General features: G+C 40.2%; 1 protein-coding gene across 3 annotated transcripts; it reads right to left on the reverse strand.

Annotated features, from left to right (window-relative positions):
- Positions 1 to 241: 241 nt before the first annotated feature.
- RELL2 (RELT like 2) lies at positions 242 to 18,224 on the reverse strand. Of its 3 annotated transcripts, none has more exons than XM_053463482.1 (7): positions 17,981 to 18,224; positions 10,868 to 11,087; positions 9,970 to 10,035; positions 9,826 to 9,889; positions 8,081 to 8,269; positions 3,726 to 4,161; positions 242 to 412 (listed from the first exon to the last, which is right to left on the reverse strand). In XM_053463482.1, exons 2-6 carry the CDS (start codon positions 11,076 to 11,078, stop codon positions 3,735 to 3,737), a joined length of 957 nt encoding a protein of 318 aa, XP_053319457.1. In that variant the 5' UTR covers positions 11,079 to 11,087; positions 17,981 to 18,224; the 3' UTR covers positions 242 to 412; positions 3,726 to 3,734. The 3 variants fall into 3 exon arrangements, with proteins under 3 accessions (XP_053319457.1, XP_053319458.1, XP_053319456.1); XM_053463483.1 differs by lacking the exon at positions 17,981 to 18,224 and adding an exon at positions 16,220 to 16,366 and having other exon boundaries at positions 3,735 to 4,161; XM_053463481.1 differs by lacking the exon at positions 17,981 to 18,224 and adding an exon at positions 16,220 to 16,366.
- Between the last annotated feature and the right edge of the window lie 5,337 nt (positions 18,225 to 23,561).

The raw sequence follows: 23,561 nt of genomic DNA on the forward strand, positions 1-23,561 counted from the left end.
GGAACTGTAGCGAGGCAGGGGAACTGTAGCGAGGCAGGGGAACTGTAGCGAGGCAGGGGAACTGTAGCGAAAAAGGAAAAAACAGAGATATGCAGCTTCGCAGCCTGGATGGGGCCTGACAGTTAATAAGAGTAACCGATATTTTGTTAACTGTATTGTTGAAATGGTCTTAATCACAATGCATGATACTTAAAATATTTATATATATTTGTTAGATTTTATCAATTTGTGAACTACAGCATTCTTTTTGTTGAGATATTTTAAAAAGTCCACATATATTAGAGCACATTATCTAAATTTATCGTAGATACAACACGCCCGCATTGAGTTCCAACCTGCTTGCGTCATTTTGAAGACATTTCAGTAAATGGCCAAGCCCGTTCCTATTACATTCCATGTGTCAAGTGAAATTCTGTATGAACAAGAGAGATAATATATTAATCAATGTATAAAGTGCCAACATACGAAACACAGCTTAATTAATAAAGTGAATAATATTACACAACACTACTTAAAGGAGACAGACCTACACGGGAAAACCTGATAGCACTGTAGAAAAATGTAAATAACTCTATATTAAGAACATTTTACCATAAGCAAAAATAGATACATCAAGTAAAAGGGGAACTTTCTGTGGCCTCTGGTGTCATATCAGGAGGGTTCAGCTCAGGGATAGGCAAAGTGTCCGTACAAAGATACCAGTGTCTGTGGCAAGTGTGTGAAGGTCAATAGAACATAATTAAATTGTCCACCAGAGCCCCCATAAATGTCCACTATGAGCACATCGGCACATTTTATTCTATGATGGGCAAGCAATAATAAGGCGATATGTGCCTTGTGTTGCGATATCAATCAACATTTTTACCCTGGTGAAGGCGCTGGGAAAGAAGGAACGAGCCTAGACAAGGAACATGGAAGTATCTTGTCTGACTTAATTACTGTCATAAAGTACTGGGTGCAATTTAATCTATAATATTAATATAAACCAGCTGGCCGACCCTTTCATAATTTTGTTAATGTAGTTTGACTTTTGTAATTCCACTTCTTGTGGCTTAAAGCTGTTTCTTAAGCAACTAACATGAATACACCAAACTGTTGAGCAATAAAAGTGTGTCCTTTGTAGACAAAAGACAGATACACGCACATTTAAAGGTCAGGCTGGGTGAATATATGAGAACACGTCCTCTTGTTCTTGCTTGCGTCTTTGCCCACACAACCATTAAAGTCCATTAGCATTTCCAGATCAGGTTCAGAGCATGGGCTCTGTTCCAAAAAAAGTCAGCTAAAATAGTCTACTATATTTCTCGCTTACAGGCAGTCTAAGTATTTGCTGTACAATTTCAAGGCATGAATTGACCACCCTAGTAGATTCACACAATAGATAAACTAAAGCAGGTATTTGTAGCCCTCTGTAATATTATCGTAAACATTTAAAATAACTGGAAGATCTCTTTTTGTTTTATAATTAAAAAAAAAACCATGGATGCCTGGAAGCCTAACATTTAGGACAGTGTTCTCTCTACTAAACACCAACAGCACATATTTACACGCGTTGCCAATATATCACCATGTTCTGATAATTAGTATAATTAGTTATAAAGGAATGCTGTATTGCAATGAATTATTCACTAGACAAATCAAAATGACAAACAAAACTCCATATCAATAATTTACAACCTAACTTGTGTTAAGGAATTTTATGGAACACATTTGGAAATTCAGAAACAGCAATAACAGAATTTCCGGGTATTTTACACGCGTGAAAAGCCACAAAATGAACCAGAGATGCTTATAAAAAAATATATCATGGAGGCCAGCATTGATTTTGATGCAGCCTTGCAATTGAAACAGGTTGCAAGGGCCCCTTCTGAACAATTTTGAGCCGGCACGAGGAGACAGGAACACATTGGATCCACGTTACGTCATGTGACACAGTGGTGAACCTGCTTGTGCAGTATAGAGAGGTAAGGAGCAGGAGAGGTAAGGAGGTATGGGCGGACAGGAGGGAGGGTGTATGTATGTGAGCATGGATGTCTATGTATAAGTGTATATGGGCATGCATTTCTATAAGAGTAGGTGAGGATTCATTATTATTATTATTATCTTTTATTTATATAGCGTCAACAATCTACACAGCGCTTAATACAATACATATATTCAAGGGGTATGACAAGACGAGAATCGACAGACTAAGACAAATTGATACATTAGGTGGGGAGAGCCCTGCTTGCAAGCTTACAATCTTGATTCATGCCTATGTATAAGTGTATGAATGACTATGTTGAGGTGTATGGATGACTATGCATAAGTGTGTGTGAGTATGCATGTCTATGTATAAGCGTGTGTGAGCATGAATGTGTGTATGTGAGCACATATGTGTAAGTAGTGTGAGATAAAGTGTGTATTAGCATGAGTGGTGTGAGAGGGAGTGTGTTAGAATGAGTGTTCACGTGTGTGTTTGTGAGTATGAGTAATAGTGCGTGTTAACATGTGTGTGCCAGAGTGTATGTTGGAGGGGCAATGATTGCACAGGCAAACTGTTTGGGGACAAAGATAGCACAGATAAGCTGCTTGGGAATTAGGATGGCACTGAAAAAATGCTTGAGGGCAAAGTTGGCAGATGTTGCTTGGTGAAGCCTGGGGCCTGTGATTTCTAGTTATGCCCCTGCATACAAGTAGGTCTATTCTGCCTTCTAATCTATAGATTCAAAAGTGCCTTACGTTAAATGGTAAGAGTGAGTTCTAGCGGGAAATCAAATCAGATTACACAAATGACACAATTGTTTTCCAATATTAGAGAATAGCTGAACTCCCCCTTTTGATTTGTGGCAATATAATGTAGCTTAGTACTTGGTAGGGATGTAAGCCCTAGTAACTACAAGCAATGATAATTACATTCCCTTTAATGTACACCTCCCGATGCCCTATATGTCATTCATCAGAATTGGGAACAGCTGTGGGACTAAATATACGGTATGTCTTATTGAAACATAGGCTAGATACACAGGGGAGGGTTTCTTAACAATGATAGATTTACTTGTTAGAACTATTAGGCATTAGAGATCATTCAGTTCATTTCTTTTTTCAATTATTTATTTATGTTCTTCCAATCCAGGCGCTGTATAATGTGGACATCTAGATTTTAAATATAGCTAGGGTCGGGCAGGGCAGAATTGAAGTGGATTTCAACTATTTGCGGGTATAGTTCTTTTCTTGGCATACAACTACTTAGAAAGGGCAAATATTTTTTTATATTTTGTATAACAAAAAGTTACGATTAAACTTTTCTTGTTTCTTACTCTATGACATTGTTTGGTTCTTTAGCGAGAGATAGTCCCTTTTCTTTGAGTAAGATTTTTAGAGAGGTTTATTTTAAAGTCTCTAATTTTGCCTAAAAGCTCCTAGCAGTACACTTTTTGAGTAAAAAAATCTGTTACTTGTCTTATTGGAGATGACTTTCTGCTGTCTGTTCCCTCTTTCAGTCAGCACATCACCAGCAGCGTCCATAATGAGCTGTTGGATCCTCACAGTTGGAGGCGAGAATCCGACAGCCCATTATGGACATTACCATGGATCAAAGTTCTTTTCTCCCTCCCAGATTATCCCAAATCTGACCCTGTCCCATTCTTTTCCTAACAAAGAAAGGTGGACTACTGAAAAGTCTCATTCATGTACCAAGACAAACATAATTGTAGTCGAAGTTTGGCAAATTAGTGAGCGATTACCTGTTTTACCTATTTGTCTGTTGCTGTAGGTTTTTTTTCTGGACATCTGACTGTCTTCATTTCTATTAAATCTCCACTTTCCTTTCGTGCCGCTGTATGCTCTGGAGCACTGCTCCGTCTTTGTTTGGACGCCTTAGTCTTCACAGAGATTTTCTGAATTCTGTTTTCAAATTTTTTTAGCCCGTTGTTGTCCGCATCCTTAATCTTGCCATCCCTTTCAAACTCAAACTTTGTTGAGCCCACCATTCCTGGTCCATTTTGTGACAAATGTGGTGCCCCATGCTCCTGAAAATCTTGCGTTGTAATGCCGTTTTGGTTTTTTTTCTCTGTTTGGTCCTCGGGATCCTTGTCTAGTGAAATAGGTTCACTGCTTACAATTGTGTCATCTTGTGATCCTTGAATACTGTGTTTCTTCCCAATATGGGTAACTCTAAATCTAAAATGGCAACACCAATGACATAGTAAAACACTAGTAATCATAAATTGTCAGTTACAAGAAATGTAAACATGCAAATTCTTGGGCTGCTACAACTTTTCCAGGAAGTTACAACATGCTTAAAAAAAATAATTTCATTAAACATCTTCCAAAAACTCTGATGTCTTGAAAGTATATTAGTATATAGTATAAAATATATCGATAACACTAAATTTTGTGCTCATTGTCGATCTCCAGCAGGACAGCCAGAAAATTTAGCTCCTTTTAGGGCTAATTTGGCAGGAATTGTAGCTGGGAGACATGACTGTCCGTCAATGAAAATTAATGGTGTCAGAGAGGGCAGTGAATTGCAGGAGAGTCTCAGTGGGTGAAACAGCAGTGCAGTCCCACTGATTCAACTCCTTGGTGAGCAATATAGATTAGATAGGACTCGCCAAAGTTGGGGTACTTTGACTTAGTGGTGGGATAAGCAATATATGGCCATATAGTATGATGGAATTCCCCAATATTTAATGCCTCAGTAAACAATACTATGTTTAAATAGTATTTGCTGGCAGTGGCGTCTCCAGCTTTCATATTTAGGGGGGGCACATGGGGGGCCTGGGACCAAAGTAGGGGGGCCAATTATAAAACGGTACATATACACTATATATATATATATATATATATATACACACACACACGTTAGACGTGCATTTTTAACTACATAATATGCACTTATCTCTTTGAAGTTAGCCCCTGGTGACAATATATATAAATATTAGACCCTGCTGCCGATATATAGAAATATTACACCCTGCTTCTGATATTTATTAATATTAACCCCTGCTGGAGATATATGTTGATATTAGCCCCTGCTGCGGATATATACTCATATTATACCCTGCTGCTGATATACATAAAAATGATACCCTGCTGCTGATATATATAAATATTTGACCCTGCTACCAGTATATATTAATATTAGCCCCTACTGCCAATATATATTATTAGTGCCTGCAGCCAATATATATAATTAGCCCCTGCAGCCAATATATATTAATATTAACCCCTGCTGCCGATATATATATAAATACTAGACCCTGCTGCCAATATGAATATAAATACTAGACCCTGCTGCCAATATATGTTAATATTAGCTCCTGCTGCCAATATATATTAGCCCCTGCTGCCGATATATATTAATATTAGCCCCTGCTGCTGGTAGATATTAATATTGGACCCTGCTGCCGATATATATTAATATTAGACCCTGCTGCCGATATATATAGTATTGGTCCCTGCTTCCTATATATATTAATATTAGCCCCTGCAGCCAATATATTTAATATATAAATATTAGCCCCTGCTGCCAAAACATATATAAATATTTGCCCCTACTGCCAATATATTTTATAGTGAAAAAATTGTACCCTACCCAAGCATTTCCTTGGGCCCCGCTCAACGCTTCCTTGCATGCAATCACTCCCTCCGCTACCACACCAAAAAAAATATATTTGCCACACTGACTGCAGATCAGGGAAAGACCGTGAGAGTCAGTCCTGCACCGTGACATTGAGAGGTCCTCTCCCCTGTAATCATCCCCAGAGTCCCTTTATTCCCTCATTCACTAAACCATACCACTCTTTTACTTACACCCTGTAGTTCAGGTATAGATCAAATAAACAACACATGGAAACAGCACATGCAACTAAATGAGATATAAAAAAAAACCAACTTGTATTTGCAGGTATACATAAATAATGTATGGAAACATAGCATTGCAGTTATAAACCAACAGAACACAGAAACCCAGCATTGCAGGTATAGATCAACTGGAAATCACATGTACACTCAGCACTGAAGGTATAGATCAAATAAACAACACATGGAAACAGCACTCCAGGTATTGATCAACTGAATAAGACATACAAATCCTATATTTGCAGGTAAACATAAATAATGTATGGAAATATAGCAGATACAGATGAACAGAATGACACAAAACCCAGCTTTGCAGATATAAATCAATTGGAAATTACATATAAACTCTGCATTAAAGGTATAGATAAAACATCCTAAATTACAGGCATAGATCACTGGTCACACACCCCAAAGCCAACCCTGGTGTCCACACTGCCCACATAAAACCCGACCAGCACCCAAATTACATATTGTGTCAACTTTGTCCCCAAACAGCTGAACGTACGCCAAGTTTGTCCCATTAACACCTCTCCCTCCTAATCTATCCTATCTACCCCCTCTCCCTCCCAATCTATCCTATCTACCCCCTCTCCCTCCCAATCTATCCTATCTACCCCCTCTCCCTCCCAATCTATCCCATCTACCCCCTCCCCCTCTACCACCTCTGCCTCCCTATATACCTACTCTCCCTCCCAATCTATCCTATGTACCCCCCTCTCCCTCCCAATCTATCCCATCTACCCCCTCTCCCTCCCAATCTATCCCATCTACCCCCTCTCCCTCCCAATCTATCCCATCTACCCCCTCTCCCTCCCAATCTACCCCATCTACCCCCATCTCCCTCCCTATCTATCATATCTATCCCATCTACCCCCTCTCCCTCCCTATCTATCCCATCTACCCCCTCTCCCTCCCAATCTACCCCATCTACCCCCTCTCCCTCCCAATCTACCCCATCTACCCCCATCTCCCTCCCTATCTATCATATCTATCCCATCTACCCCCTCTCCCTCCCAATCTATCCTATCTATCCCCTCTCCCTCCCAATCTATACCTATCTGCCCCTTCTCACTTCCTATCTACGTCTTCTGACTTTCTACCCCCCCGCTAACTTTCTACCCCCCTCCGCTAACTTTCTACCCCCCCCTCTAACTTTCTACCCCCCCTTTGAAGTTCACTTACCTTGGGCTTGTCCAGCGGTGAGATCGCGAGGTCTCTGTATCCCTGGTTCTGCAGTGTGGGCGGCTTCACTGCCGGGCGCCGGATATGACGACATATACCGGCGCCCGGCTTGAAATGCCGGCACTGCGACCAAGGTAGAGGCCTTGCGGTCGCGGAGAAGAGTGAGAGGCGCCGAACGGTTGCTGAGAACTTATTCCTCAGCGACCGCTCGGCGCCTCTCTCTCTCCTCCGGGTCTATTAAAAAAAAGCCGGCGTTTCAATTGGGGGGGCACACCGGGGGGCACAGCATGATGTTGGGGGGGCCATGGCCCCCTCTGGCCCCCCCTGCCGACGCCACTGTTTGCTGGGTGTTCACTGAGTCCTTGCTTTGTCCATAGCTGGGACCCAGCTACAGATTATCAGGTTTTCTCACTATACATCACACTTTAGTATTCAGGGAACATTAGCGAGAAGGAGCAAAGTTTATGTAAGCAACTATATCCAATAAATAAACCAAACCATAAAAACATAGGAACAGAATTTGACAGCATTTAATAATCACTTGGCCCATCTAGTCTGTCCGTTTTTCCTTAATCAGTCCTTGGTCTCATCTTTGATTCAGGACAGCCATATGCATATCTCACGCATGTTTAAATTCCCTTAGTGCATAGTCTTTTCTGCTTCTGCTAGAAGGCCGTTTCCCTTATCTACCATGCTCTCGGTAACGTAAAACTGTCTCAATTTGCAACCAACACTTTGTGCATCTATCAAAAACTCACATCAAATAAGTGCAAGCTACAGATGAAAACAAGCAATAACACTTAACATATAGGAAGATAAGATTTTTTTTTTAATTAAAGATACCTTGAAAAACATTGGTCATTAAAAGCATATTCATTTATTTTATTTTAATAGAAAAAATGATTTATTGTGGTTTTTAGACATAAAATATATAAGAAAGATAAAAACACGATAGGTAGTTTCATCCAAGTGTACCAACTTTGTAAACTTTGTGTTTAAACATTACTATCTGCTTACATTTCATTCCCAGATTTTCAAAAGAAACAAGCAATACCTTCCAACAGAGAAGACTGTAACCTCTCCTGGGTGTGATTTTCCCCTGCCCTCTTTTGATCTCCCCATACGATGCAAAAGACTTCTTTTCTTACGGGTACAGTGAATGCATGGTGCTTGTGTTGATCCAAGGTGTACCGTATGATGATGAGGAGGACCAGCATCCTGGCTGTCGCGATGCGGACACAAACTTATATAAATGGGAAAAATTGGAATATTGTAAATGTTTATACCTTTACGAATGTACTAGAATATCTAGTAGTGCAGTATCTAGTAGAGTAATAAGTAAATAGTGATGTCTCTATGAGTCACGAGCTCCAGGCGGCACTTCCCAAGTGCCTTTTTTTTTTTTTAAAGCGGAAGAGAGAGAGGAGCGCCGATCGGTTTTCACTTACCAAGTTGTTAGTACCCGCTCGGCGCCGCTCTCTCTCTCCTCTTCGAGCCCTCTAGCTCGGTCCCGGTGCCGGCTTGTAATGCTGAGCGCTGGAAGATGATGTCATTTGCGGCGCTCAGCAGTAAAGCAGCGTGCACCGTGGCAGAGCAGGGAGACTCGCCGCAGGACTGCTGCAAGGTAAGTGACGTACCAAAGGGGGGTGGGTAGATACTAGGGAGGGAGGGAGGTAGAGGAAGGGTAGATAATGATGTCTTGGGCCGGCCCTGGTCACGAAACAGCAATGCCATGTGTCTGTGAATGACAGGAGATAAAGTGTAATGTAAAATGTTACCTCTGCTCTAATGGGTCACAAACTGGCCGTACGGATGTCTGGATTGGGTGACTTAATTATGAATCTTATAATAGAATTTTATATAAAAACACACTCAGGAACTGCCATTACAGTAGGTTCTTAGCATTTTCTCACATCATGCCATTTTGGCACATTCACCTGTGCTAGCCAAAGAGCCGGCTATGGACAGGGCATCCTAAATACTGATATATTATTGTATATTATATTATTGTATATATTATATTACTGTAGGGTGTAGTTTTTACTTATACAAGTGGCTGATTAATCAGCCCAGCTCTTAAAGAGAGAAGTAGTAATTGTTCTACCTGTGCTAACCAGCAGCATCCTGAAAATTCACTGTTGAAGATGCTTATTGTCTGATAAGAAACTTTTGTCATAAAGTTCACCTTGATAATAGTTTCTTTAATGGAAAGCAAACTTCCATTAACATAGAAAATCCATCAACAAGTTGGCCCAAAATGTACCACACTGATAGACTTACTAGGACTATTTAGTTTTTGATAAATAAAATATGCTACTACTTCCAATAAACAGTGCAAATTTCCCATCATTTCCTGTTTTTAAGTGTTGTGGATAACACATAGTGCATTTGTTGTATTATTTACAATTTCTAAATTTATAGTTAATAAGCAAATATTATGACATCATGTGAAGATTATTTTCCAATCTTGGTTGGCATAATTTAAGTGTGGGAAGCTTTTCTTGGCTGCAGAATATCGCATTTTAGTTATAATTATATGAAAAACATTCTGGTCTATAGCTAACTTCTGGCATGGATATATTTTACTGTTTCTAAACATGCCATTTAAAGCATTTCTTTATTTTCCAAAACGTGATTCAATAGTCTAATCGACAACATTTTTTTACCTATAAATATTTAGGGAACCTAAAATTCAAGCTTTACAGAAATAAAAACACACTAATCCACTTATCATACTACTACTACTACTACTACTAACATGAAATTGACAAATATGCCTTAATATGACAAGATACTCACCCAGGACCTATTGGCACATCTCCTTCAGTGTCCCCCAACATCTGCTTAAGTGCTTCCGCATTTGCTAAAATGTATTAAAGGGTAATAAAATGTCAAACATATCTTTAAAACAAGAGCTAGCGATTTGGTAGAAAAGGCACCAACCTTCGTTTTGTATAATGCACTTCACTATACGTTCTACTGTATCTTCATTAGAGATTCCATCTGTACCTGCAATAGAGACCAATAAATATACAGAATACATACCGGACCCATTTTAAACATAAATCTAATCATTTTATATTATTATAGTAGTTTATATATTTTGTGTTGTTTAAGTATGTTACCATCTGAAATAAAAGAATATAAAAGTCAAGAGTTTCAATTTTATTCTGGATGATCTGGGAAGCCAGTAGAGGAATTGGAACAATGAGACAGATGAAGAGAAAAGGCCTAAGAAGATTATGGGCACAGGTGGTACTGCCTAGTTGCCTTTTGTTCTGCTTCAAAATAGGTGCTCTGTGAATATTCGTAGTTGGTCTTAAGGACAGAATCTAAGTGTTCTATAATGATTGGGGGCAGGGTCGGCCCTACCATGGAGCAGAATGGGGCAATTGCCCCAAGCTCCCTTTTTAGTTTATTTTTTTTAAGGGGAGGAGAGGGAGGGGCGCTGAGTGGTTTTCGCTTATCAAGTTGTCAGTACCCGCCCTTCTCTCTCCTCTGCGAGCCCTCTAGCTCAGTCTCGGTGCCGGCTTGTAATGCTGAGCGCCGGAATATGATGTCATTTCCGGCACTCAGCAGTAAAGCAGAGTGCACCGTGGCAGAGCAAGGAGATTTGCCGCAGGATAGATAGGGTAGATAATAGGGTGGGAGGGAGAGGAAGGGAGGGGGGGCAGCATTTTAAACTTCGCCCCAGGCGGCATTATGTCTTGGGCCGGCCCTGATTGGGGGAGAAGTCCTACCTGTAGCATGTGTTATTTGGAACCAGACTTTCTATGTGTGTTAAGATGCACCTCTTCTGCTCATATGTCATCCAGTCTATGCACACTATTCTATTACTCACTATCTTGGTCTTCCTTTAGAGCTTCTTTGGTCTCAGGGTCCGGTTCTTCTGGTGATGTACGGCACCGATAACCCTTCTTCTTTAGGACATGACAGATCAGGATCCCAAGAAGGCCGGTGATGAAGAAAACCAGAACCAGAAGAAAAAGCATATACGGACTCTGTTGCGGTGCATTTTTTTCTTCCTCATCCTCCATGGTGATATCATTCATCGTATGAATCTGTAATTTGAAAAGGGAACTGATTTTTTTTATCACTTCTAAATGCTCTGTAGTATATAGTACAGGTTGTTGTGAGCTACACATTTATTTTAAAATGTTACTCAAATCTATGGGTTGTGTATTACTGCACACCTTTATTATTCAAGGTACTGATGGTTTAATACATATGCACATAGAGTCGAAATTCACTTTATTAATAAATTGTAACCTCGTTTGAGCAGGGCCCTTCTCATCTTTTGTTTCTGTAAGTCAAAACTGTAATGCACTAACTGTGATGACCTGCAGTAAATATGTCATAAATTATAAAAACAATGAAATATCTTTCATTTAGATTAAGGTTTCATCACACCCCAAACTCAGCAGATAAATGGGTGTAGAAAATGTAGAAAATTCAATGTAGAAAAGGACTATGCTGACGTCCATGCCTTACCTCCTACCCATTTGATATATTTTTGACTTTCTGAGTTAATATTCTGTCCCCATTGGACAAAAACAGTTTGAAAAACTTTTGAGTCATTATGTTGTTTTTTTTTTTAGCTTAACATTTCGCATAAAAGGGTAAGATCCGAATTCTGGCTCTTATCCAAGGTGAAGAAATACATTTCCCTTTTTAGGACTTTATCATCTCTAAGAATCAGAAATCTATGCCCTGTTTAAATGTATTTGTCACGGACCTCGCTAAAACAACACGAGGAACCACCCCCTGCCCGCCAGCTCTCAACGTGATGTTAAAGGGAACTTGGTCGTGAAAGGGTTAATGAAAAACCCCAGCCCACACTCTCTCTCGCTGCTCTCCAATGCAAAGCCAGTATTATTTTTTGCAACAGGGGGACAGGGAGCAGGCTTCCTCAAAAAGGTGCCAGCACCAATAGAGACACAGATGAAGGACTATCTAGCCATCTATCACCTTTCTTATACGGAAGACATTAATCCCTGGGAGAACTTTACATTTCTTGAGTATTATTTGAATTTTTTTACTCTTATTTTGTTTTGTACGGCATTTATTTTTTAACCTTTTTTTTGTAAAAACCCACTTTCTTTTACTATGTGAAATGTAAAATGTAATCATGTTTAAATTGAAATTTTCCTCTTCGTTCAAGGATGACACTTTACTGTTTTTCTATAGTTTACTTGAGCCAGCTTTAATATACCGTTTTTGCTAAATTGTGCTTTTGTATTAGTAGGAGTATAATACTATGGGAAGCCAAAGCCCCCTTACTCACGCTGAAGACATTAAACCTAACTTGTGGTAGCAAGTGTTTTTGGGGCTGTGGGGTAAAGGGACTAAAGACAGAAAGGATGGCTGGTGTTAACCCTTTTTACATCCACAACCTTGTCACAGACTGACCTTGGAGTCTGGCCCAGCTGTGGCACGTGTCAGCAAATTTAATCCGGAAACTGAAATTCAAACTCCTACCCATTTTTTTATGCTACATTATGGTCACTGGTGAAGGCTTGTCCTGACGAAAAGCCCACAAGTTGGACTGAAACGTCGATATTTTAGTGTCTTGCAATAAAAGTACTAAGTACTATTGAAGAGTGCTGGCTTTATTACCATTTGATTATTGTTATTTTGCTAACAGGCAAGCACCAGGCACCATTTTAAACTAGGGAAACTAGTATTTGTCACCATATTTATGATTTGGTAGGAGTATATATATATATATGCAGAGCTACTTAGTAACAACAAGATTTATGGGATAGTTTCCTCATTCTCTATTACTTTGCCACTCCACCGCTTCTCCGGGTCAAGACCCGAATCCTCCACCCATTTTCCATTTAAATGGGGGTGTTTCCCACCGACGTCAGGGGGGACCTCCCACCGACGTCAGGGGGGACCTCCCACCGACGTCAGGGGGGACCTCCCACCAACGTCAGGGGGGACCTCCCACCGACGTCAGGGGGGACCTCCCACCGACGTCAGGGGGGACCTCCCACCGACGTCAGGGGGCAGTCCTGGGCACGTCCCGCAAGGGAAGGCTCCGGGTATAGTAGTCAAACATTGGAAAATGAGTACTACATACTTAATGTCTGTTTTGTCTACAAATTGCAAATATGTTAAATATATATAAAAAAAGTGATGGATTTATTAATATAGATTTCTTTCTACAAGCCAACTAGTACACGAAAACTGCATGGAACATATACATCAAATTCTCAGCTGTAGTTCTAAAACATCTGTAATAGGACATATACATGAAATTCTCAATGATTTTCTTGGCAGGGTTTATTGGAAAATTGTTTTAGAAAGGAAATGATTTGGCTTGTTATGTATGCAAGCACAGCTGGAAATCATGGGGCCTAAAGGCAGGGAGTCAGAATTCCCATCCTTGACCTTTTCAACTGATGGAGGCATTAGTACTGGGAGAGTCGCCCTAGTGTGATTCATCACTCCAGAGAACACGATTCTGCTGCTCCAGTGGTGGTGTGCTTTACACCACTCTAGCCGACGCTTGGCATTGTGCACAGTGGCTTGAGTGCAGCTGCTCAGCCATGGAAACCCATTTCATGAAGCTCCTGAGGCACAGAGCTTGTGCTTATGTTGCTTCCAGAGGCAGTTTGGAACTTTGTAGTGAGTAAAGCTAGAGAGAATGAGCAAGTTTTATGTGCTATGTGCATCAGCACTCAGCAGCCCTGCTACGTGAGTGTGCATGGTCTATGGCTTTGAGTTGTAGTTAGTCTAAGCCATTCCACTACATAATAATGGCACTTTTAGTGGACCATGTAAGATATGTTTTGAGCTTATGATTAAGCACCAGAGAAGACATTAAACACACAAAGGTTTTGTTATTGGAGTCATTACCATGCAACTGTTTCTGTCTCCACTTTTAATAAACATTTTTGGAAGCCCTTGGTCTATTGCTAATGTTCATCTATATGGAGATGGCTGCCTATATGCTTGATTTATACACCTCTTAGCAATTGGTGTGGCTGAAACACCAAAACTCAAAAATTCTGAGCTCCTAGAAAAGAGGGGCACCAGAGGAGGAAAGAAAGACAGAGGGATTTGGGAACCTTCTTAGAGAAGGACACTTGGAAGATATGTGTAAGTGGTCACGTTATACTCTGAACATAAACAAAAATATAGATTATAAAATATTAAATAAGAAATTACTTAAAGTTACTCCTTAACTATGTTACATCAAATCATATACATTTGGTTAGTATGCAAAAAGGGACATTTTTATAGAAACATTTATATATCAATGATAACATTGTTTACAGTTGCGCATGGTGTTTCAAAAATAAAACTAACAATTTATAAAATCCTGCTGTTTCCAGTTGCACGTTAATTATTTGTGGTTCCCTTCCCATGATCCACACTTGCAAGAAACATATGCTGATCGCACTTAATGGCCTTGCTTCTGCAGTAGCATTTCAATACAGGTCATTGAGCTTGAAGACACTACCAGATGGCATGTGTGCAGCGTTAACACAACTCATAGGGGGTTTTTTTTATGCTGCTTTTTAATTTAAAGAACACTTAAGTGTAATTAACAAAACTTTCCAGCACAAGCTTCATATATATAGTGAAGGAAAAATGTATTTGATCCCCTGCTGATTTTGTACATTTGCCCACTGACATTATTAGTCTATAATGTTAACGGTAGGTTTATTTGTACAGTGAGAGACAGAACAACAACAAAAAAATCCAGAAACACGCTCAAGAAGAAGCACATTAAGGTCCTGGAGTGGCTCCAGACCCTGAATCCTTACCAACCATCTTCATTACATTATATCCTAAAAATAATTATTCCTTCATAATGTATATACATTATAATCCAATAGAACACAACTGTTGTATTCCCAATGACACGGCGTGCTAGATGTTATTGCCTTGTGCTACTGCAGAGGCATTAATCCCTGCTCTAAAATAATGTATTCCTAACATAAAGCATGTTCATATTACACATGGCCGTGCACAACAACATGTGAATGAATGCAGTCAGTGTAACGATTCCCTGATTACAAAGATATGCATTTTATTCAACTTTCAACTAACAGGATTGTCTTTGTCTAATATTTCCAGATACCAGGGTTCCACTGAGGAAGAACAAAGTATCACTTCTGGATATTTGGGCCTATAACAGATAAAATAAATAAGAAAATAAAATAAACAAAAAGCCTTTTCTGGAATATCATGAATCAGTCCTTTAAATCTGATTAACTTCCCTTCTTCTTTTCTCCTGCAACCTTGCGAGTGCCACACGGGGACCATTTCTTTACACAGCAGTCTGCTCCTCAATCTGTGCATCCGTCTTATGCATTCAAGCATTATAATGGATGGAATTATTTATCGCGATCGGTTACCAAGCTAAGCAATTTTATTACTTCTGTTGCTTTATGGATTTTATGAATAGGCACACATTTGAAATATCCGCACAATACATAGCAAACATTATTCCTACAAAAAAAAAATCAATATCTTGCATAAAAATCCATATGTAAAAAGAAAGCCGACCATATCATTGGAATGTAATTAACGCTAACTGGCAATTGAAATCTGGTTAATGTATAGTCTATAATGACATTTCTTTGGTTAGTAATCACAGTAATAGTTTTTAATATAGCAAAACAAATAACTTTTCTACTATTCCATTGTAGAATCTCCTCTAATTTCTGGATGTGTCCCCGCACCATTTACATTCTGCAGGGGGGGGGGGTTTGTCCCGCTGGAACCTAGAAATAATTTCCGCAATGTATAATATAAGCAATCTGGCAACAGAGGTCACTCTGCCTAGTGAGAATAGCACAGCATGCTGCACCATACAATGAATGAATGCTGCAGCAAAAAAAAATACTGCAGTGTTAACATATTCCTTTCTGAAATACAAGCAGCCTTCAGAGGCATCAAACCCTTTGATTGTCCTTGAAAGTACAGTTATAAGCAATGCATGACCTTGACTGCAGATCTGCAATATCCTGCACACACCCTGATGAATTCATTTATTCCGGTCACTGAAACTATTCCAGGGGCACACTGCAGTTTATCACGGAAGCATAAATGGCTTTTATTGCAGGTATCAGTTTATTATTTCCCCGGTGCTCTTTATAATCTGCACATCCCACCTTATTTATCGGCTCAGGTTTACTGTGAATACAATCCTTATGCCCTCATGCATGCTTCTTACCTGGATACCTGGTTACGATGAAGATGCTTTGAATGCACTAGTATCCTAGCAACACAGCCTCATCCCCAGCCAATACCAAGGACCACTTTGGGGGCATGTCTTCTTAATCCTCTATCTATTCCCATGTCTCTGGAAGGGTCACATAGCTGAGAAGGCATTAACTAAAGCAGCGATACCACAATCCCTCCTCCTTTCCTCCCTCCTTCCTCATCATCATCCTGCCTGTCTCTTCCAGGATCAGGAAGCTCCCTAAGCACCCCTGGGAAATTATATATCATTTTCACAACGTGAGAACATGTGACAAAAACAGCAAACCAAAGAAACATTTTTATTTGTTTTATATTATAAGGCTGCATTTTATCTGTTAATGCCTTGTGACCCCATAAACCCTTTGAGTGACGAGGTGGAGATGAAATCTCAATGTGTAATCTGCCACCCAACTCTAAACAGCTAATTCGGGGAGGGTAGTTGTTATTGGACCACAACTCCCAAGAATCTCTGTAGAATAATATTATTCAAATTATTACCAAACAATTCAAACTAAAATATAACTGTGATTGTAAATGAGAAATGGAATAAATAATTGGCTGTACTGAATAGCCAAAATGAGCATTAATGAGAGGCAACTCAAGGCAATAGTTTGAAAGCGTATTTGGGAAAAACTCAATTTCCAAATACATCAAAACAAACAAGCATTTAATTACAAAGCACATAAATGTCCCATGATATTTTGAAACATCCACATAAGACATGATTACCTGGCATAGCATTCCCATAACTTTTGATGCCAATGTCAAGGTTAACATATACATTGGCACCTTCAGATGATCCCGACTACATCCATACTAGAACCTCCATAAGTGCTGTTTTGCTTACCAACATAACATTGACGGTATTCACTAAAATGCAACTGTTGTAAAGTTTCAAAAGTGGTCTTATCACTATAGCAACCACTTAAATGGTGCAGCAGGTACATGCCATGAGTTGCTATGGTTATAGGACTACTTTTCAAACTTTGCCTTATTATCAGATGATGTCATTTAGGCTCTTGTGCATTCTTTCAGCTTTAGGGGTTAATTTTTCAAGCTTGCCTCCAAACTGTGACAGTACAGATAGTCTCTTATCTACAGCAGCAGTACTCTCAAAGTCATGTGCCCTATCCTAACAATCTTATTTAGTACTTTTACACCTCACATTTTTCTAAGAGTTTTTAAATGCCAGTTTACACATAGAAAATGCCCTTATAAGAGCTACAAGAAGACATTACAAAATTATCTTAGATACAAATCTGATACAAAGTGATCTTGTTATCCTGGATGTTTAGATCAGTGAAGAAAGAGCTACATTTTGTGCAAAATAATAAACATACATACAGTATAAGGTATATTACTAGTGTTAGCTTGTGCAGTATACCCATATCTATATCTACATACACACACATATACACATACACACACTAAAATAAAAAGGATCTATACCTACTTGGAAGAGTAAAATAGAAGATAGGTTTATTATTTTAATCACTTTAATAAAGGCTCAGCTACACAATCTGTAGATTAGTGGAGTGGCTAAGACAAGTTGCACCCCATAGTTTTCTATACAGCGCCCCCTCCAATCTCAATTAGAAGAGTTTACCCTGTTACCTACCCTTCAAGATGATCCTCTGACAAGCTGATCGTCTCCCCCGATGTACCCCTCTAGCTACGATAACCACGAAAAAGCACGTTTGGCATATTCAGTACAATCTAAATTCCTACATACCAGATGAGATGAGCAGCCGATGAAGCTCCCGGGTAGAGATCTACTCCTTCTTTGGAGGTCTTGCACAGCAGAGGCTCTCTGACATTAGCATGCATCAGTGATGCGATCAAGGGAAATGTTTTCTTTAAAAACACCAGGCGATGTCTTCCAGCCATGTTCAGTGGGTTAGCGGGCTCACATTACACTTCTAAAGCCACGATCCTTCCCATTCAGTTATAAGTAAAGTGGGGGATGGGAGGTAGGATTTCACAAACCCACAGAGGCGTATGTGTGTACGGCCCAAATGCTGCACTCATTTAAGACTGTGCGGAGAAACGAAAATCGGATACAACGAGAGTCGAGTAGATACTATATTAAAGCATTCTAAGGCATCGTAAAACCGTCTACGCAGCTGATTCAGCGCCCCGTTTAGTTGCATTAACGGCTTGTCAGGACAACCGGAATTGCGTTGCGACACCTAGTGGCCAAATGAGAAAATGCGCGCTGTATGAACGTTTTAAGAGGAGGTGTAACTGGTTCTGGAGACTGCAGTCAGTGTCAGTACTTTAGTTAGAAGATTTGCATTAGAGACATGTGTTGATCTTCCGAATATGTGTGAAAAGATAACAAACACTGATCCAACCATGGTTACCATTAATACTGATAAAGTGAATTATTTTATTAATTATTATTATTATTACTAATACTACTGCAAGGCAGCTCATGCCAGATGCCTGGATTGCTCAGTGGTAGGTGGAAAAAACAAACCTGATCCCAAAATAAAAGCAATCCCCATTCTGCACATTGTCTTCGCAGCATCCTTTAAGCATAGCAGCCAATATTCCTGACTTTGCTAGGAAGCTGATAACCAGGTTTATATCCCTGTTGTCAACAAATTCCCCTGTTTCCCCGGGTATGCTTTTTATAGTGAATACGGAACTGTACATACAGTAAAAGCAAAGTGGGTGTTCATGATATAGAAGTTAATTTGGTTAACAAATTCTTAGCTGATCTTTGCCTGGTTTCCCCAGTACCCTTACAAATATCACTGATATTTATGATACATAAATACTGGCAAAGTTATGTTTATTATAAATTGCGATAATATGGACAATAATCAATATCAATATCTAATTCAAAAATATTTGTTTCTGCATTGCATCACGCAACATTATATATAATTTTTTTTGCGCTTTGTTTTTTTTCTCACATTGTTTTGCAGATACATGCTTTTGCATCATATTACTATGGTATATAACAAGTAGTCTCTGGCTCTCCAGCTATATTGGATGACTCAGTACAACGAAAGCTGTAGATAACAGTGGGTGGGTGAAACACACTAACTTGCTGTTTAATGGGTACAACTTGTGAACTGTAGTGAGGACAGGGGAACTGTAGCAAGGACAGGGGAAACCAGAGTGGCAGGGCACACGGCTTGGACGCCCTCAGGAAGGGCACACAGCTTGGAAGCCCACAGGCAGGGCACACAGCTTGGAAGCCCACAGGCAGGGCACACATCTAGGAAGCCCACAGGCAGGGCACACAGGTTGGTGAGTCTGGGACACGTCGGGGTCTGGTACACAAAGCTGGATCGTGAGCATAGCCAAGGTCATACACAGGAGATCCGAACGAAGTAAACAGAGTTTAGTAAGCAGACTAACAGGAACCCAAGCCAAACAATGCAAAGGCCCAGACTGAAGGGAAGAGCAGGTTTAAAAGGGCAGGGCTAAACTCAGGTAATGTGGCTCAGCTGTCCCAAGTAATTAGAAAGGGGTGCTCCTGAGATGCAGCAGGTAGACTTGACAATAAATAATTATCACATAGTCCAGACTGGCAGGGTGGAAGCCTGACATTCTCCTTCTATCCCTCTTTATTTCTCCCTTTTCCCATTAACTCCTTCTACCAATCTCATATTATCTCATATCTCCCATTTCTATTTATCTATCCTCTCTTCTGTCCCCTTTCACGTTATCTCTCCTATTTGTTCACATCTCTCTTCCTTCTCATTATCTCTCCCCTATTTTGTTTTCTCTACAAATTTTCCCCATCTCTAATTCTCATTATCTCCCTTGCTTTGTACCCTTTCTCTCTCATGGATCCATGATCTCCCCGAACCAGCCATGCCCCTGAAGACACCACCCCCACCCTTACAGGCCCTCGATGCATGCCCGAGTGCCCAATGGGTCTTACAGGTCCTCGATGCATGCCCGAGTGCCCAATGGGTCAGTGTGCCCCTCACTGTTAAGGGTGGGGGTTGAGGTCTACTGTTTTTGTTTTATAATCTGGATGCTGGTGAAGAAGGACTATGGCTGCATTCTTCTTCTGGTTGTTGAGGGAGCCTTGACTGAATGTTTAGATTTTTTAGGCAGTTTTTATGCTTGGTTTGTTTCCTGATGCCTGTATAAAATGTATCCATTATGTTCAACTGTTTCAAACTTTTCTCATCTCGGATATCAGAGGCATAGTGTTAATGCTTCGACCCCAGGCTAAAAGGAGGTCACAAACCTTTCAAGTTATAGTATTACACCCGGGTCAAAGGCAGTGAGAAATATTCAGTGAGTCTTTGCAAGAAGGGAGCCTTAAAAAAAAAAAAGGGTCTTGATGAACTGGTTTAAGTGGGAAGGTACATTAATCCCTCCCCTTGTTATCCCATTAGGAGGTACCCACACCTTTATATTGTGGTCCCTTGTTGACCATGCAACTGAGCAACTCACAACAGATCTATGGCTGTGTTCAAATCTTTGGGAAGAAGAAAGCAAAAAAAAAAAAATGAAAGATTGTGTCTCCTCTCAAATCTGGCTGTTGGCTATATTAGAATTTGAGATCGACCACCAAGCGTAATTTTTAGTTGTCAGATGCTCCACGGATCAGGATTTAATTCTCCGTGTAGTAGTTAGGTGTGGGCAGGTTGTTCTATTGCGCACATTGCCTCTAGTGTTACGTGGGGTAGACCTCTCAAATGCTGTCACGTGAGGGTTGCTCTTAAATCTATTGTTTTCCTTATCTTACGACATGTAGTCTAGGTCAGTGGGTGTAGCTGTAGTCCTTGAACGCTGCAAACAAAATTTTTGGATATCAGCTTTAGCATAAACATCTTACCTTAAAACCTAAATTAGAAATGTATTAAATGACTTGTTTTGAGACAAGGGTACACAAAACTCCTGGCCCGTTTGCATCCCTCTAGGTGTGGGTGGAGGTGAACTATACTGGACTAGTATAATCTTTTACATGTGAACAAAATAAACTTTATATGTTGTGTCTCGCTTTCTGACTATTGAGCAGCGGTCTTGCAAGTCAGGTGCTTTTGGATATCCCTTGTTTGAGAGATACCCTGTTGCTCAGTCTCAATGTGACAGTAACTTCAGAGCCATTATGCACGTAGACCAAACCAGCTTTCAGGAACTGTGAAGCACGCCTGCTGCATTTTGTCAAATAAATCTCTTGCCTTTGTGAAAAATGGTTAAAGCTTGGCATGCATAAAACAGCATGCTGACTCTGCTACAGTGCAACATACTGTATGTAAATACTTGTGGAGGTGGTGGCAGCTGTAGTCAGGAAAAGTTGTGCACAAGACAGCTTGCAAAAGATAAACGGCACACAGTAACATATAGTCATATACTGTAACTTGGCCACTCACCCACACATTAGCTGCCAAATAAATTCTTAAACCAAAGCATTACTTTAAATGTTGTCCCATTACATTAACCTCCTGATTATACAATTGGTAGATTTTAGAAGAAGCTGCAGCTTGGTAGATGCCAATGAGGGGTCAGAGATGACAGTAGTATCAGCAATTCTTGCTTTTCCATAAAGCTATGGGAAAGTATATTAATAAGCAACATTTAGCCAGAAGGTCATTCCAATGTCTTACTTTCCTGTCACTCTTTGGATACTTCCGAGAGTGCTCAAACAACGCTACAATATTTGGACCCAGCTTTACTTTTCTTCAAACTTTTTTTTGGGGGGGGTAAATGAGGTGAGATAGTTTTCACCCATCCAAGGCACTACCCTCTTTTCCTGCAGCCTCTGCCATTTACACTTATGTATGTATTGTTAATGTAACAAGCATTTGCTGCCATCTTAAGGCAACTTTAAATTATTACAACTCTAGTCTGACCTGCAAGTACACAATATGAATTTGAGTTTGTGCCTACACAGCAGAAGCTAGTAAATGTGCACAATTCAGTCTTAGGGAGCACATAAAATTCCAGGCAGGTTAACACCCTGGTTTATGTGGTGGCCTATTTCCCTAAACTTATAGCAGCTCTGGGGGCAATAGTCATTTTACCCACTCTAACCAGCTCTAAAATTTGTGTGCAAAATTTTTTCATCATGTAGCTTGCTAGACAACAACTGTATAGCCCCTCTAGTGGTGGGGATGTCAATGCAATATTTGCCAGTGAATCATGTTCCGAGGGGCTTTTATTTTACAAGGTCCTTAACTGAAGAGGCATCAGACATCATTTTGACTGTCAGTTTTGAGGTTGGCCTGATCAGATATTGCTTGTGATCTAAGGATATGTTTCCCAGTCATACCCTCTTATAAGATACCATATTAGAAGGTAGGGAAGTGTGAATATTAAAGTGGATATGGAACTGAAAAAATTAACCTTTGTTCTTACTAAATTGATATTTTTAATGAATTCAAATTTAGAGTGGATACAGATTTATGCTAATTAAAGAGGCGCACGCGGATCTTGGCACGCATTCAACTGGAGGCCGGGGACGCGGCCTACCCCGCGATGGAGCAGCAGCGTGGCGTGCGGCAGAGGCTTCAGGAAAAACAGCAGGTAGGGAGACTCGTGGAGCAGGCCTTGGAGCCTGACATGGAATAAATATACAATGTGGGGCTGGCTGGCTGAAATACACAAAGGTGTGGGGGCATTAGGGTGACCACATCGGCCATGTTTTCCAGGACACATATAATTTTTACATATTGCTGACCAGCCCAGATAAAATGCTGCCTTGCAGTATGGGGGATGTATAGACTCATGGAAGGGGACCAATTTGTCAGATATACATCCTCCCTTTTATCTGGGCAGGTTGCATCAATACACAAGGGGGGGGCAGCTGGGGCCATTACATAAATCAATATTAAAGGGAAGGGCAGTCTGGGGGGCAATACACAAGGGGGCAAAAAACAAAAGGGGGTTAAACAACAAAGCAATGTGGAAAATACTTTTTTTCATTGTTGAAGCTTAGCCCTTCCGGATGTGGGTGTCAGTGTGGCAGAGCCTGTCCTGGTGTGTGTCTGTTTGGACATCAATGTGGCAGAGCCTGCCCTGGTCTGTGGTCATCTGTTTCCTGGCACTGTACTTACTGTAGGAATAAAATTAACTATTTAATTTTTACTTATCCAGAGATAAAACTCCCTCCTGGATTTGTGGTCACTTAAGAGGAAAAAACTTTCTAGGCCCAGAAATCAGTGATTGGTTTTGTGTTATTTACTCTATTTCAATCTGCATATTTTATTGAAAAGGATTAGTTGCACTAAATTGTGACTTCAGGCGTCCCGTGTATGATGACTTTTTTTTGTGTACTGATGTACTCCCAATCCCATCACATAAGATTGTATCCTATATTATCTGCCTCATCTTTATCT

This window comes from Spea bombifrons, chromosome 4, assembly GCF_027358695.1.
Source record: "Spea bombifrons isolate aSpeBom1 chromosome 4, aSpeBom1.2.pri, whole genome shotgun sequence".
Classification (NCBI taxonomy): domain Eukaryota; kingdom Metazoa; phylum Chordata; class Amphibia; order Anura; family Pelobatidae; genus Spea; species Spea bombifrons.